At 45.4% G+C, this 15,687-nt stretch overlaps 2 protein-coding genes across 7 annotated transcripts in view; one reads left to right on the top strand and one right to left on the bottom strand.

Moving 5' to 3' along the window:
• Positions 1–1,169, bottom strand: part of CIR1 (corepressor interacting with RBPJ, CIR1) — a 29,003-nt gene extending 27,834 nt beyond the window's left edge. Inside the window, exon 1 of the mRNA XM_066575821.1 lies at positions 952–1,169. Coding sequence (XP_066431918.1) covers positions 952–1,023 — 72 coding nt within the window. The 5' untranslated portion in view covers positions 1,024–1,169. The remainder of the gene's footprint in view (positions 1–951) is intronic.
• SCRN3 (secernin 3) lies at positions 904–15,663 on the top strand. 6 transcript variants are annotated; one of them, XM_066575827.1, is made up of 8 exons: positions 904–1,125; positions 4,319–4,488; positions 7,503–7,684; positions 7,762–7,961; positions 9,537–9,749; positions 9,971–10,133; positions 12,487–12,667; positions 14,113–15,663. In XM_066575827.1, the coding sequence occupies exons 2-8, from the start codon at positions 4,333–4,335 to the stop codon at positions 14,260–14,262; spliced, it is 1,245 nt and encodes a 414-aa protein (XP_066431924.1). In that variant the 5' UTR covers positions 904–1,125; positions 4,319–4,332; the 3' UTR covers positions 14,263–15,663. The 6 variants fall into 6 exon arrangements, with proteins under 6 accessions (XP_066431924.1, XP_066431923.1, XP_066431922.1 ...); XM_066575826.1 differs by lacking the exon at positions 904–1,125 and adding an exon at positions 1,188–1,293; XM_066575825.1 differs by lacking the exon at positions 904–1,125 and adding an exon at positions 1,300–1,374.
• Positions 15,664–15,687: the final 24 nt, after the last annotated feature.

The raw sequence follows: 15,687 nt of genomic DNA, 5'->3' as shown, positions 1-15,687 counted from the left end.
TTGGGCGGTTTTTCTATTGACAACTTATCCAACTTGTACAAACGGATGGGAAGTGGGGCCGGCTGTCAGACCTCCACCTATGTGATACAGATCACTCATGCCGAGGATACGTCAGCAATATTTACGACCCCAATAAGACCTTTAAAGGGGTATTCTGGTTATGGAGGAAATTACAAGTTTTGCTCATCCACTGGATAGGTGAAAACTGCTAGATCGGTGGAGATCCGACTGCTGGGATCCCTACCGATCCCCAGAACCTGTGTCCCTCCACATTTTTCAATGCAGGATCGCTTTTCTCTAGCGTTGCAGCAAATAAGCCGATAGTCACGTGACCACGACTCCATTCATTTTAATGGTGCAGATAGATATAGCAGAGTACAAAGTGCATTGATGATGTAGCCTCAGGATAGAGTGTTTGTATCACACAGCTGGAGGTCTGACTGTCGACTCCACTTCCTATCATCAGCAGTCAGACCTTCATCTATCTGCGTGTTCACCCATCCAGTGAATAAGCAAATCTTGTAATTTTGTCCACTACCCCTTTAAGGGTGCGCTCATGTGTAGCAGATTTGCTGCAGGTTTTGATCTACTGCGAGGTCAGATAACCCTGAAGAAGCGCTTGTCACTGAGGCAGTGATATTAATAAGAGCACCCACTACTTAGCCCCTTTAAAATGCCAAACTGGGTGGGGATGAAATATAAACCACTTCCAGCTTCTGTGGTCACATGATCCCTTTCGGCCAGTCAGAAGCTCTGAAAAGGATCACGTGATGTCCAGCGTCCTGCTTCTGGGGCATCCTAATGCATTCACTAGATCACATGACCCCTTTCACAGCTGCTGATTAGCTAAAACCAGAAAGGCTTTTCTTTCCAACGCTAATTGTTGTCTATTAGTGTCTACAGCGATTACGCCGCGCAGTCCTCCTAGCGGGACAACCTATCACGGCTCACCTTCTTTATGTTGGATTTGGAGGCGGGATGGAAATCCTTCTTACACATGAAATTCGCAAATGACTTCCCCATGGTTACTAGGAGACCCCGGAGGAGGCGCGGTCCTCAGCGCACACAGATAGACCGACCCGTCCCCGTCTAGTTAACAACTTCACAGCAGCAGCTAGCGCCTAAGTACGCGGAAGGACCTTCGGTGACGTCACGACCACGTGATCTGTTACATTGCTGGGAGGAGTCAGGCTGTTTGGAAACCCCCCTCGTTACGTCATCAGCACGTGACGAGTCACATGTATGGGAGGAGTCTAGTCCTGGGGTTTGCATGATTATGTGAAGTGTCAGAACGTGAGCAGCGCCGACTTGTTACCTTGCAGCAATACAGGAGGGGGAGTGGAGGTTATATGGCGGGCTGTGGGGGTAGTCCTGGTAGGTGGTGGTCTGCAGCTGTGGGGGAACTACAAGTCCCAGCATGCATTTTAAAGCTGGTTAATGTAGCTGTATACTGGGACTTGTAGTTCTTCAATAGCTGTGGATCCACAGGATTTGTATGTGCGCAGTGTACATAGAGGAGTTGTGTATGTAACAAATAACACAGCAGAGTGGGATGCAGCAGATGGGCATTTGTAAAAGCTGTGTACGTAAGGTGCGTGCAGCAGTGCTGTCTGTACGCACCCAATAGAGCGGTGTATGTAACGTGCGTGCAGCGGTGCTGACTGTACACACCCGGTAGAGCGGTGAGCGGTGTATGTAACGTGCGTGCAGCAGTGCTGTCTGTGCGCACCCTGTAGAGCGGTGTATGTAACGTGTGTGCAGCGGTGCTGTCTGTACGCGCCCAGTAGAGCGGTGTATGTAACGTGTGTGCAGCGGTGCTGTCTGTACGCACCCGGTAGAGCGGTGTATGTAACGTGCACGCAGCAGTGCTGTCTGTACGCACCCAGTAGAGCGGTGTATGTAACGTGTGTGCAGCGGTGCTGTCTGTACGCACCCAGTAGAGCGGTGTATGTAACGTGTGTGCAGCGGTGCTGTCTGTGCGCTCAGTAGAGCGGTGTATGTAACGTGCGTGCAGCAGTGCTGTCTGTACGCACCTAGTAGAGCGGTGTATGTAACGTGCGTGCAGCAGTGCTGTCTGTACGCACCCAGTAGAGCGGTGTATGTAACGTGCGTGCAGCAGTGCTGTCTGTACGCACCCAGTAGAGCGGTGTATGTAACGTGCGTGCAGCAGTGCTGTCTGTACGCACCCAGTAGAGCGGTGTATGTAACGTGCGTGCAGCAGTGCTGTCTGTACGCACCCAGTAGAGCGGTGTATGTAACGTGCGTGCAGCAGTGCTGTCTGTACGCACCCAGTAGAGCGGTGTATGTAACGTGTGTGCAGCGGTGCTGTCTGTACGCACCCGGTAGAGCGGTGTATGTAACGTGTGTGCAGCGGTGCTATCTGTACGCACCCGGTAGAGCGGTGTATGTAACGTGTGTGCAGCAGTGCTGTTTGTACGCACCCGGTAGAGCGGTGTATGTAACGTGTGTGCAGCGGTGCTATCTGTACGCACCCGGTAGAGCGGTGTATGTAACGTGTGTGCAGCAGTGCTGTCTGCGCACTCAGTAGAGCGGTGTATGTCATGTGCTGAATACTTCAGTGTATAGTCCCGCTGCGGTATTCAGCCCTTGAAATACAAGTGTTATATCCTGCAGCAGATCTGCTACAGAGCCGCAGCCAAATATGCAGCATTTAGATAGGATTTGGCCACTGCAGTTTCCCAGTGTAATTTCTGCAGGTTTTGCGCTGAGGAACGTCCGCGGCGATTACGTTACAGGTGAAGTTCGCCTACGGGTTGGCACCACAGGTCGGTTTTCATGCAGATGGGTTCCATCGTGCGGATAAGATTTGTTCTAGCCTCATCCACTTTGCCTTCCGCAGTGGCTTCGCCTCATACAGATCTGCATAATAGCGGTTGCGCTACTTGTCTCCGCACCGGACGCCGCAGACATTCGCGTAGTCAGAATGCCCCCCAGTGGCCAGTATTGTGGTGTTCGCTTGTGTCTAACTGTTTCTTCTTTCCTTTTGCAGCTTTTTTCTAGAAGTATCTGTAGGCCTCTTCTGCATATAGTAACTGCAGTGCGGTACGGCGCGTACAAGGCTGCTCCGCCGGTACATCCGCCCCCATATAGGCGCCCGCTGAGGACTACGTAGAAATAGATCAATAACGGTGCATTCACACAGGCAGGCGCAATATTGGTCCGAGCAACCTGGATTAATATTGCGCTTGTAATATTGCGATCCCAGATTCGCGCATGATGTGTCTTGTGTCATCACATCTATGGACTTGCAATTGTCAGGTGTGTGAAAAAAAATCACAAGGGCGTTTGGTGGTAAAAATTGCAACGCACTCATATGCAAAGCGCGTCGCAACACTTAAAACACTTAAAAGTCCCATAGGAAATAATGAGTTATTATTATTATTTTAATGAGGAATCACTCAAAAATAGGACATGTCGGGATTTTTCAATCTCGCAGCATCACTGCAAGAACATATCACTATCGGACAGAACTCGCGTGTGAAACTCGCCCGTGTGAATACATCCTAAGGTGGACGCGGTGCGGAATTACGTCTGTCTCTGCAGCGGCTCTGTAGTTGTGCCCAGGAATAAAGTCCCTTGTTATAAGAAGCCGGTGGTTGCCGCAGATCCTTCTTTCCTCTATGACAATTTGCTATCATTACGATAATGGTTCTGCAGCCCCCGATCCCCGGGTTAGGTGAAGGGTGCACTGACTCATCGGCCCCCCGATCCCCGGCCTGGGGTTAGGTGAAGGGTGCACTAAGTAATGTGAGTTGAATGTCATAGTATAAATAGCTGCTTTATGTAATGCAGTGCTACAAGCTGCCAGCAGGTGGCAGCAAAGAGTACTGAAGAAAGTTCACTCTATTTATATAACATGTAAGGGCTCAAGTCCACGGGCGGTTTTTCCCCACGTATTGCAAGTGCGACACAGGCGTTTTTTTCACCATGTAATGTGAGGCGGTATATGGAGTAGAAGAAAGTAAATGGACTTTCATTGATCCACTGGGTGCTGATGAGGAAGGAGTGGGATAGTGGAAATAAAAATTGCAATATTTGGTTGTGGGAGCACAAATGTTATCGCAGTTGAACAATATTGGTCAACGCAGCAAGCGGGGGTCTTGTGGTGTGAAATGTAGGAAATGTTCTCCTATTTTAGCTGCTTATCTTATCACAAAGAGAGGCGACACAAAGTGGCCGGACTTGGCTGCATTGGTGGCCGGTTGCTAGCAGTCGGGGGCCAGAACACTAGTAAGGGCTTGAGTTAAGGTGTATAGATACTTGTAAACGCTCAGTTTTGTCTTTTATTCCCCCCCAGACCGCAGTGACATTATGGACCCCCGCTCCTGTGACACCTTCGTTGCTCTTCCACCCGCCACAGTTGGTAACAGAATCATTTTCGGAAAGAATTCGGACAGGCTGAGTGATGAAGTGCAGGAGATCGTGTATTACCCTGGACGCTCTTACGAACCCGGAGAGAAACTAGAGGTAGGAGGATTCAAGTAGTTTTAAGGGAAATGCATCAGTAGAACTTGTAGTTTATTCAATTAAACTTCTGCACATTCTGAGCTGACAGGTCCAGTGGGCGGAGCTATCGGTGATTGACAGCTGCTTCTGTATGTACAGTCAGACAGCTGTCAATCACCGATAGCTCCGCCCACTGGACCTGTCAGCTCAATGTGGAGAAGTTTAATTGAATAAAATACCAGTTAGGGCACTTCTCTTTTTAACTCTGACTAGCATGTCAGTTATAGCACATGGATGGGATGTCGGATGCAAGTTGTGCCCAAGAATCTTGGGTGCAAATTTACTTGGCCTGTGTGCATGTACTCTTATACTGACTCTTCTCCCACAGTGCCATATATTATTCCGCTCAGCTCCTCCAGCTCTATAACATCATGCATGCAGTTCGGACATTACATTCCAGCTGCCGGTTCCCTTTAAATGAAATTCTAACCTGATTAATAAGCACCTAAATGCTAAAAAAAAAGTAAGGCAAATACATAGATATGAAGGTTTTATAGCTGATACATCCTATATAAAATGTTGGGATCAACTAACAATCTGTGTATGGGGGCAGTTGGTCTCCTGTCAGCAGGTAGTGGGAGACAAGGATGGGGCATGTTAACGTAACCTTCCAGTATCCCTAGGCTCTGGCGACAGAATACTCCTCCGACCTTGTCAATGTGGTTTAGTGCTATACAGGAAACGGTGGAGATGGAGGATCCGACTGCAGCTCTAAGGGCTCATGCCCATGGTTTTACGCCGCAGGAATCCCGTGGGGGTTAATAAAAAGTCCCCACTGGCAATCGCGGAAAACCGCGTTTTTTCCCCTGCGGTCTCCATTAACCCTTTCCAATCCACTGTCTGACGTCTTAAGACATTCTGATTGAAGCCTGTACAGCTCCGATGTCGGAAGACGTCCGGCAGGGTATTTTTACTGTATATTACTGGCCGCCCTGTCGTCGGGGGGCCTCTCCAGCATGTCCCATACCGCAGCAGGGGCTCTAACCAGCAGATGGCGCCATTGTATAATGGCAGAATGAGAAAAACCCCTAGGAAACCCTGAATCCAAAATTGGATTGCAAAGGGTTAATACTATATTAATGGAGACCTCCCGCCGCAGATTAACACGGCATGTGAGGACTGAGCTATTGGGTTCAATAGAACCTAATAGCTGCGTTATTCCGTTGTGGATTTACGCTGCGCCGAATGCGGCATAAATCTGTCCGTTGGCGTTAGCCCTTAGAGGCACGCAAGATAAATATAGGAAAGCGTGGTATTATTGGATAGAATTTCGTGATTCCTTGGAATTCTGTAACCTTTAGAACTGCTAAATTTAAAAAGTCAACCTTCCAGTCCTGTACAAATGAAGATGGCTGCACCGCTTCTCTGACTACCTTGGCACATTAGTGTAAGACACTACAGCTATTTGAGTAACCAGTGTTGCCCACATGAGAATTACTGCCCAGTCGGAGCGACATGCAGTGTCTTAGACTACCCATGCATACTATGCACAGTGTGCATCAGGTAGTCTGAGAAGCGGGACGGCCATCTTTGTTCCTCCAGGCCTGAAGAGTCCCTTTAGTTTTCAGGCTGATAGTATTTGTCACCCAGCGGGTCACTGTAAAGTGCTTATCCAGGCAAGAGAAACATTTTTTTTCAACTTGTAGCAAAATAAAGCCAATTTGAGCAATACTCTCCTTGCTGACGGTGCCCAGTTTCCCACTGCTCCCCATTTCCTGCTGCGGCAGCTACGAGGGCCTGACGCGAGGACATGTGACCACTGCACAGGCCAAAGTGAGCTGTTGATTGGTTGCAGTGATTTGCATAACCGTGGTGTTGGTGATATTATCACTTTTGGCTTTTTTTTTTTTTTTTGTCTTGCCGTCATTTAGAGTAAGTATCAAACCTTTTTTTTCTTGCCTAGATAACCCCTCTAAGTTGCGGTGACAGATTCCTTCCACACTGAGCTCCAGCAGTAGCTGAACTTTTTAAAAAATCTCTTGATATTTCACAGCAACATGTCAAAAGTTTTGATCAGTAGAGATCCGGGTGCTGAAATTCTCACTAATCACTGAAATGGAGGGGCAGAAGTACTGATCTGTAGGCTCCACTCCAGTTGAACACAGATGCATAAAAGTCTATGTGCCTTTCTTAAAGGGACTTGTTGTCATCTTGGAGCCACATAAACTACGTAATGGGGTTCAAACAGTGAGTCTGGGGAGCTGTTTCAAACTCACCGGGTGCCATGTTCTAGCACTGTATCTTTGCAAACTTTGCATGGGTACACGACGTAACTGTTTTAAGCTACCTCTGTGCGTGCGCTCCCATTCACCTGTATAGTAGAGCGCATGCACAGGGCAGGCTGTAGAGTCAGGATGGGTGCATGCACCATTTTTTCAGGGACACAACGCTGGAATGGGCCACCCGGTGAGTGTGAAGCGGTTCCCTGGATTCTGTTTGAGCCCCTTAATTAATGGAGCTCAAATGTGACGACTGGTTCCCTTTAAATCACTGAGGCGTAACATTCGCAGCCGAAGGGGTACCGTGCTTTGGTGAGCACTTTTGCCCCTTTTGTTACAGCAATCAATGGGAGTTTCAGCATCTAGATCCCCCACCGATCAAGACTTTTGACATGTCGCTATGATGTGTCAAAAGTTTTTTTACTGTCTTAACTTTGATATTTTTTTAGCACATCTGGCTTCTTTGTAACATATTTTTGTGGCCTCGTTATGGATTTGGTGAATAGACCTAACAGATCAATTACCTATGATCACCTTATGAGCTGAGCTTGTGGGTATTGGTGTCTACACTATTATGCACTGTCAGTACTAAATACTGTTTGAACATATGACAATAATGGATCTGATAATAGCAGCTTGTCGCTGGTGTCACAGTGTTGGCAGTATATAATATATGCATTTTTTTACATTTCTGTTAGGCATGAACAGATATTTCATATATAATAAATATCTTATCTCCTTTCATTTTGCTCCAAGTGCACTTACATTGAAATTGAACAAGTGGAGAAGACCCACTCAGTGGTTTTAAGTCGCCCATCATGGCTATGGGGAGCCGAAATGGGAGCGAATGAATTTGGTGTGTGTATTGGAAATGAAGCAGTTTGGGGTAAAGAAGAGATTGATGATAAAGAGGCGCTGCTGGGCATGGATCTTGTCAGGTTGGTAGACTGTCTTTTACTTTTAGTATCTGAGGTGGTGGAGAAGTATTTTCTGCATAAGTCTGTGTTCCTTACAGGCTAGGATTGGAGAGGGCGGCCACGGCTGAAGGTGCTCTGGACGTGATCGTTGGGTTGTTGGACAAGTACGGCCAGGGGGGTAACTGCATGGAGAGTGCGATGCCCTTTGCTTATCACAACAGCTTCCTCCTAGCGGACAGGAAGGAAGCGTGGATACTGGAGACAGCTGGTCAGTACTGGGCTGCCGAGAAAATAGACGGTAATTTTATATATTTTACCTTTTTTCGATACAAGATGTTATATTAAAAGGCTTTAGGCGATTGCTAAAAAATAAAAAATGCTGAAAACCCTTATTAAAAACTAGCTGCACTTTCAACCAACTTTTGACATGTCAAAACTATTGATCAGTGATGGTCCCGATGCTGAGACCCCTGCTGATTGCTAGAATGAGGGGGCTGCACTTCTTTTTGACTCCTTGAAATCGTTTAAGGCAGTACATCCTCATGTACACAGGGGGTATGCTGCTGACAAGAATGGAAATGATGGGGATGAACGGTCATACCGAACCCACCCAATAATTCATTAATATTAATGCTGGTAAACAAGTTCCAGTCGACTTGCTATTTCAATAATTAGTACTTGTTGCAGGCAACTTATCTGCCCATGTAAAAGGACCTGTCAGTTCCCTGACATGTCTGTGTAAGTATATACTGTACTTGTGTTCCCCATAAATAATAATTCTGGAGCATCTAGGCCTCAAACTCTACCTTGTGTTATTCCTCTGTTGTTCCTCCTGGAAATGTGCAAATGGATAACTGAATCACCATTCCTCTTACCTAATACACAGTCGGTGCTGGCAGTCAGAAAAGTTAATAAACTGTTATGGTGGTCAGAAGATGGAGGCAGAAAAGAATTTTGTTTTTTTAATAGTTCAGAAAAAAAAAACAAATATAAATTTGGTATCGTCTTAAAGGAGTTTTCCAAGGAGAATACTACTGATGACCTATCCTTAGTATATGTCCTCAATAGTCGATTGGCTGGGGTCCGTCGCTTGGGACCCTGACCGATCAGCTGAGCGGGTGCATGCTGTCAGTGCCGCAATAACAGAGGTCGAAGCGGAAGCCTCCACACCAACCCCTGTGTAGTGGCCGGCGCTTGTAACTGCAGGCATGGTTCTCATTAAAATCAACGCAAGCTGTGTCTGCAGTTACAAGCGTCGGCCTCTACATGGGAGGTCGGTCTGGAGACTTCTGCTGCTTCCGCTCTGACCTCTGTATATTTGCGGTGCTGACAGCATGCATCGGCTGAACTGATCGGTCAGGGTCCAATAGCATTCTCCCTGGAAAACCCCTTTAATTGTACTGACCCATAGAATAAAGTTGTTTTTGATGCAGTGCGAATGTCCTAAACACAAGACCCCCTCCCTCAAAAATGGCAGAATTGCATTTTTATTTTTTTTTTATCCATCTCACTCGTTTTTTCTTTTTTTTCCAGTACATTATATGGTACATTAAATAGTATCACTTAAAACTACAACTCATCCTGCTGAAAAACAAGCCCTCAGACATCTACCTTCATAGATAAATAAGAGCTATGATTTTTTTTCTTTAAAGCGAGGAGGAAAAACTGTGTCCTTGAGGGGTTAAATGTCTTTTCCACCGTTGTACTGAATTTGGATGGTTGGGTGGCACAGTAAGAGGAGACTCCTGTTTTTCACTGGCACTGCCAACCAAGATGCCCATTGATAAAGTAATTAGTGGATGATCCTGTTTAACATGTGTCCTTACGGCAGATGTACTTTTACAGATTTTTTTTTTCCTTCTTCTTCCAACAGAAGGTATAAAGAATATATCCAACAACCTCTCCATCACCACCAAAATTGACCGTGAGCATCCTGCAATGAGGGAATATGCCAAGACTAAAGGCTGGTGGGATGGAAGAAGAGAATTTAATTTTGCAGCCGTGTATTCCTATTTCAACCCATCCAGATCTTCATCTTCTGGGGATAGATTTTGTGAAGGGTACAAACTGCTCAGGAAACATAAAGGCAAGTTCCCCGATAATTTCCTTATATATCGATTATGTTTTTGCTACAAAAACTGCAGTATAATTGATCACACTTGGATGTTTCCATCTCACTCGGTGTAATTGGGCTGTACGAGAATTTGGTCCACATGTGCTGCACTCATTCTATAGATGTATAGAGCATACTGGAGCTGAGAGTAATGGGGAACCTGCCGCCTCACAAGTAATGGCTATATCTTATAGGAAACCTGACCGCACAAACCATGATGGAAATTCTGTCAGACAAGCCGAGCGGTATTAACATGGAGGGCGGATTTATGACCACTGGAAGCATGGTCTCCATTCTGCCACAAGATCCAAACCAGCCATGCTGCCACTTCTTCACCGGAACCCCAGACCCTGCCAGGTAGGTCATCGGAAGATGAAAGCCACAGAGTACCTGACTAAATCATATTATAATAAGAAAAGGGGAAAAAAACCTCAAAATCGACACACTACGTTGGTATATTTGAGATAACTTTGGATCATAAAGGCTCACCTTGTAGTGATTTGCTGTGGTTGGCTCAACGCTACTGGATAAATTACAGCAGGCACTCAAATCCATTTGCACAGGGTGCCCATCTCGCCAGGGACGACAAGGGGGTGGCAAGAATAACCAATACTTTAAAACGATCACTGGACACCATCCAGGTGTAAGCCTTCAGATAGACCCCAATGAATCCTGCTTATTGGGAAGTCTCGAAAAACAGAACATGTCTTGGTTCAGTAGGGGCCCCTTTTTCAAGTAACCTGCTGTTAATATAGGAAATTAGACCAACAGTTGGCTGGGATGTCAAACTGTTACATCGGCCACATTACGGCGTCTGAACAAGCCCTTACGCCAACATTTTTATATTAAGAACAATCCTTTGTAATAATAGTTGGGCTCTACTCACATTCTTTTTCTTGCATCGGGTATACCTGGGGAACACTCCCAACGTATGTCACTGAATGGACGTACAAGTATAGTGGGTAGTTCTGTGTTAACATGGACTATAGTACAAGTCTCTGAAGCTTCCTCAATGTCTTCCAGGCTTTGCTGAGACTGTTTGTCTAATGGGGTGAGCAGTGACTTTATCTGCACCAACTCTGTAGAAAGTAGGCAAAAGGCCTGTGATGAAATAGAATATATCTTACCCGGGGCAGCATTGCACTAAATTGGTGCTGTAGATTTTCAGGTCATTATATGCACCCCCTACTATGTATAAATTTGGCATTTGCAACTTTTTTCTTTGTCTTTATTCTTTGTTCCATTGTTTGATCATACAACAATAACTTGTAGTTGGTCAATAAGGCACAGATCCATCTAGTTCAATCTACATTATCCTGCAGTGCTCAGCCAGAGAGTGACAGAAACCAACCCAGCAGTTAGGAAAGTGTTATACGTATGCCCAATAAACTAGTCCGGGAGTTATAGACCTCAGTGATTGGGCAAGGGCAGGGCTTGGGGAGGACTTGAGAAGAAAAAGTCAGGGCCAGTAAAAACGCCCATCGGATGGTTTGCAGCTCATTTCCACACAGTGAATGAAAAAGGTGATCTCTCTGTGATGGCTGCCCTTTCAAGTGAAAGTAACGGTGGCTTTACACGAGGCAACTATCGGCTGAAAATCGGACGAGAAATTACTCTGTACTCGCTTTGTTTCATCTTACTCAGTACAAACAGGCAGTTCATGTTTGAACAACTGCCTGTTCACAGTAAATGGAAGTGGACGGCCGGAAGAGATCTCTGGCGCGCTCTGCCTCCATCCACTCAACGACTGTTGTTCCTGCGTTTAAAGCACAGGAGTGATAAGTTTGGGGACAACTGTTGGACACATATACACTAGTCCTATACACCAGCCAACAGTCGTCCTGTGTAAAGCCACCATGTTTTTGCATTTACCTAGTTCTCGGACTGGGTTATGGGGCACACATTTGGGGACAGACTTTTAATATAACAATCAGAAGAAATCTAAGCAATCTTCTGGAACTTTTTAATATATTATGTAAATCATTTTACGATCTTTGCTTGCTGACAGTGAATGAAAACTACAGGGGCAGAAAAGCTGCCTAGAAAATGTCGTCCTCACACCGAAACACTACTGGCTACATTTTGAAGTTTTCAACTTCTGAATGTAATTTTGTTTGCAGTCACTGCCTGCAAGCAGAGTTCTTGAAGCCTGTGAAAACACACAAAAATGCCCCATTTACATAAAACTGGAAAACCTCTTTGAAGAAATAACCATAACCGCGGTCACTGAGAGAGTTTCACTGCTCTTACAGTAAGGTATCCCCTCTATAGACATAAATGACTCGCAGTCATCCTATGTAAAAGCAGCCTAAGTGGCCAACCGCTGTCCAAACATTTATCGCTCCAGTATCTTCACACAGGAGCGATAGTCATTCAGTGAATGGAGGAGCAGCGCGATGGAGTTCTTTTCTGGTTAGCCGCGCACCTCATTCAGTGTGAACAGGCAGTCGTTCACAGATGAGCAGCTGCCTGTTTACACTAGTTGCTTTGTTTCAGTAATCTGAAATGAATCGACTAGTGACTGTGTGATTTCTCACTCGGTACTGTCAAGTCCCGCTTTTACGTAGTATGACTGTTAGTCAAAATCGCTTGTTTGAGCGAATATTCGGCCAACAGTTGCCCCGTGTACCAGTACCCCCAGTGGATGCCTCTCTGTTCTTTAAACAATAAACTTTGGTCAACTTTACTTACAGTATTTGTTTTCCCCTAGATCTGTTTTCAAGCCGTTCATCTTTGTGCCCCAGATTAAACCATTTGTAAGAACAGCTTCACCTTTATTTGGCACTGATGATCCCACCAAACTAAAGCCAAGATTCCAGACGAAGCCGGACAGGAGACATGAACTATATAAGAAACATGAAGATGCCCTTGTGTTCTTGGAGACGTCGCAGGTACAGCGTAATACGTTTAAGTTCAATAAAAACACATGGCCCTGTTCCATGGGCCGAGAATCCCACGATTCTAGAGTGCCTGACTAAACAAGCTGGTCATCGTGAGAATCATGCAGTCGTCGGGCTCTTATCACTCAGTGTTTCACATTCCTATGTGAAACCCTAAACGATCGGTGGTTAAATGGCACAAAAAGTGCCCAAGCCGCTGATTTTTATGACCGCTGAAACTGAACGACGAGCGAGAACCTCACAATTGCTCAACATCCAGTCATTGACTTGTGTTTTAAACTGAACCATTATTGTTCAGTTTTGTTCGTTTTGGGCGATTTTCTGAACAATAATTGTTCTTTCTAAGCGGGGCAGACTTGTCAAGAGTTCTTCTTGTGGTGAATTTGCACACAAACTTGTTGCAAAGATTTCTCTGACTGTTCCCTTAAACCAGATGGGGCCTGCAGAAATTCATAAAGCTCCTGCAATAATAACCCCATGCAGCTTAATGGAACAGAACTGTAGCCCGCCATATCTGCAGCATGTGAAAATACCCTAAAAGTAACTTTTGTGTAAACTGATCTGTTGCTAAACCCAATATTAGAGGGCGCCTGTCAGCAACTAAAAGTGCCATAAACTTATTATGCTTCTAGTTTAGGTGATCGGGCATCTATGGGAGATGAATGCACAGTCTCACTCACTTTGTCGGGAGATGTTGCGGAAACTGGGTATGACCCATAGCTTACTTGACTCCCCATCACCTACACTATAATCACCGGAACTCAGTTTATGGTGCTTTTATAGTTGCTCATAAGGTCTTTTTAAACTAGTGCTAACACACTAGTAGCCAAATCAGGATCCAAGTCCTGATTGGTTTCTGAGAAGCAACTTCAGGTGTCTACTAGTTGGGGATGTTTGTTTGTGATTAGAGATGAGCGAGCATACTCGCTAAGGCAAACTACTCGAGCGAGTAGTGCCTTATGCGAGTACCTGCCCGCTTGTCTCCAAAGATTCGGGTGCCGGCAGGGAGGAATCGGGGGGAGATCTCTCTCTCTCTTCCCCCTGCTCACTCCCACAACTCACCGCTCTCCTCCCGCCGGCACCCGAATCTTTTGAGACGAGCGGGCAGGTACTCGAATAAGGCACTACTTGCTCGAGTAGTTTGCCTTAGCGAGTAAGCTCGCTCATCTCTATTTGTGATGCATCTTATTATCAGATTTTCAGCCCCTTTCTAATAGGGTATTCCCATTACATGTTATGGCATATTTTATAGATATGCCGTAACATTTTGATTGATGGGTGTTTGACCTACAGGACTCCAAGAACGAAGGGTCAGAAGTGGGTGGCCAGAGGGCTGCTGTGCTCAAAGGTCATACCACCACCAATCAAAATGAAGCTTGTTTAAAATTTGAGGTTTTTTTAAATTTTTTTTTACAAATTTTAAATTTTTTTTATAGAAGAATGAGCTGTTGAAGAAGATGAAGAATTTGGAAAAGAAGAAACTTGAGGAGGTAGAAAGTATTTTAAAAGATGGCTCTAGTGCCAGTTCAGGACTGACTATGTTGTTTGCCAATTGCGTTGAAGAGGAAATGAACCTTTATGAGTAATATGGTCAAGTCAATGTTCATATTGCAGCACTTCAGAGTTAACCAACATCGACTTCCAGGTCTTTCTTTGCTGTGACTATCATGTCAACGAGTTTGCTTTGTAGACCCTTTAGTCCAGTTTTGGCAAAAATTTAAAATAAACCTAGCAACTGCTAAGGAAACGTTGTGATTAAAAGACGTCTAATCTACGTTCTAGTGAGGGGACAGTACGATGCACCACAAATATAGGTTACGTCGGATGGAGCAACGTGCCATGCGTATTTAAAGGAAACTTTTCCTTCTGCTGAGATCTGGATCACATTTAAAGGGACGGGACACTTGAGGCACATTTAGTAAGCTTTATGGTTTCTATTGAGGGTGAAGAAGGGAAAATCGTAGACCACCCCCTTAGGTTTTGAGTATTGCTTTTTAAAGTTTGATCTAATGCTCCTTAGCAATTGGCTGATACAGAATACATATCGGTGTTACAAAGTAGCACATGACCTACTTTTATCAGTAAGACCATCTTGGTCAGTTTGACAGAGCGCAGTATTATATCTGACATTTCCGAGTGACTGTTGTCCTAGCTGATATAACTGCTCATAGACATCAGAAGGACTTTGTCAGCCATCTACCCTCTGTAGGGGCCAATCAATGTACAGCACCAGTGCTCTTGTTCATTGCAGGTACTGTGCACTACATTTCCATTATGTCCGTGTTGAGGTGAAGGGATTAAACAATGGTCACAGGGTCAATTTTTGCAAAAACTGCGCTTTAGTCTATACACTGTGGATTTTTTTTCTCCACGTGAGAACATAGGCATATTGCTTCTTTGCACCATGGAACTACGATAAAATCTGCTTGCGGATCCAGCACTGATCCAAATCTGTGTTTAGAAATCTTTTAAACATGCAGAATCTGCGTCTAAGATCTCATATGGATCCTTAAAGGGGTTTTGCTACTACCTAAAACTGTTCTACAGCTACTCTGTACGTGCTGGTTGCTTCAGCCAATCACTGGCCACATCAATGACTCCTATAGCCAGTGATTGGCTGCAGCAGTCACATGACCTGGTCAGCAGAACCAGGAAGTAAAGAGTGGCTGTGAAGCACTTTTAGATAATCTTGGGCGCGACTTGCATTGCACCCTGAGTTTCGGTTCAGATCTGCAGGCATCTGGAGCACAAAGGCCCTTACAATATATGCACTATTGTTCCCGGTGGGGGATGGCGGAAGCCCAACAGAACCCATCGGGTAGGTGGGGCACAGTTGGTTTCCGTCAGAAGGCTGATATGTTTTCGGTTAGAATTCAGTTTCCTTTTCCCATGATGGGAAGGAATTGAATGCCAGACACAGGTGTGGACCCAGCCTTAGCCCCTTTGTCAAGGTGTTGGCATTTACTACCGCAGACAGTAATTTTTTTTTTGCCTTCAATATATTTTGACAG

Source organism: Eleutherodactylus coqui, chromosome 8 (assembly GCF_035609145.1).
Source record: "Eleutherodactylus coqui strain aEleCoq1 chromosome 8, aEleCoq1.hap1, whole genome shotgun sequence".
Lineage (NCBI taxonomy): Eukaryota > Metazoa > Chordata > Amphibia > Anura > Eleutherodactylidae > Eleutherodactylus > Eleutherodactylus coqui.
The sequence above is the reverse complement of the archived record's forward strand: the minus strand, read 5'-3'. Positions and strand labels throughout refer to the sequence as shown.

Excerpts from the sequence above, each read along its gene's own strand:
- SCRN3 (XM_066575824.1), top strand. The coding sequence starts at position 1,496 with ATGTGCGCAGTGTACATAGAGGAGTTGT. Across the intron at positions 1,524-4,318 it reads AGTGTACATAGAGGAGTTGT|ACCGCAGTGACATTATGGAC; the intron begins GTATGTAACAAA and ends ATTCCCCCCCAG. Across the intron at positions 12,668-14,112 it reads TGTTCTTGGAGACGTCGCAG|AAGAATGAGCTGTTGAAGAA; the intron begins GTACAGCGTAAT and ends TTTTTTTTATAG.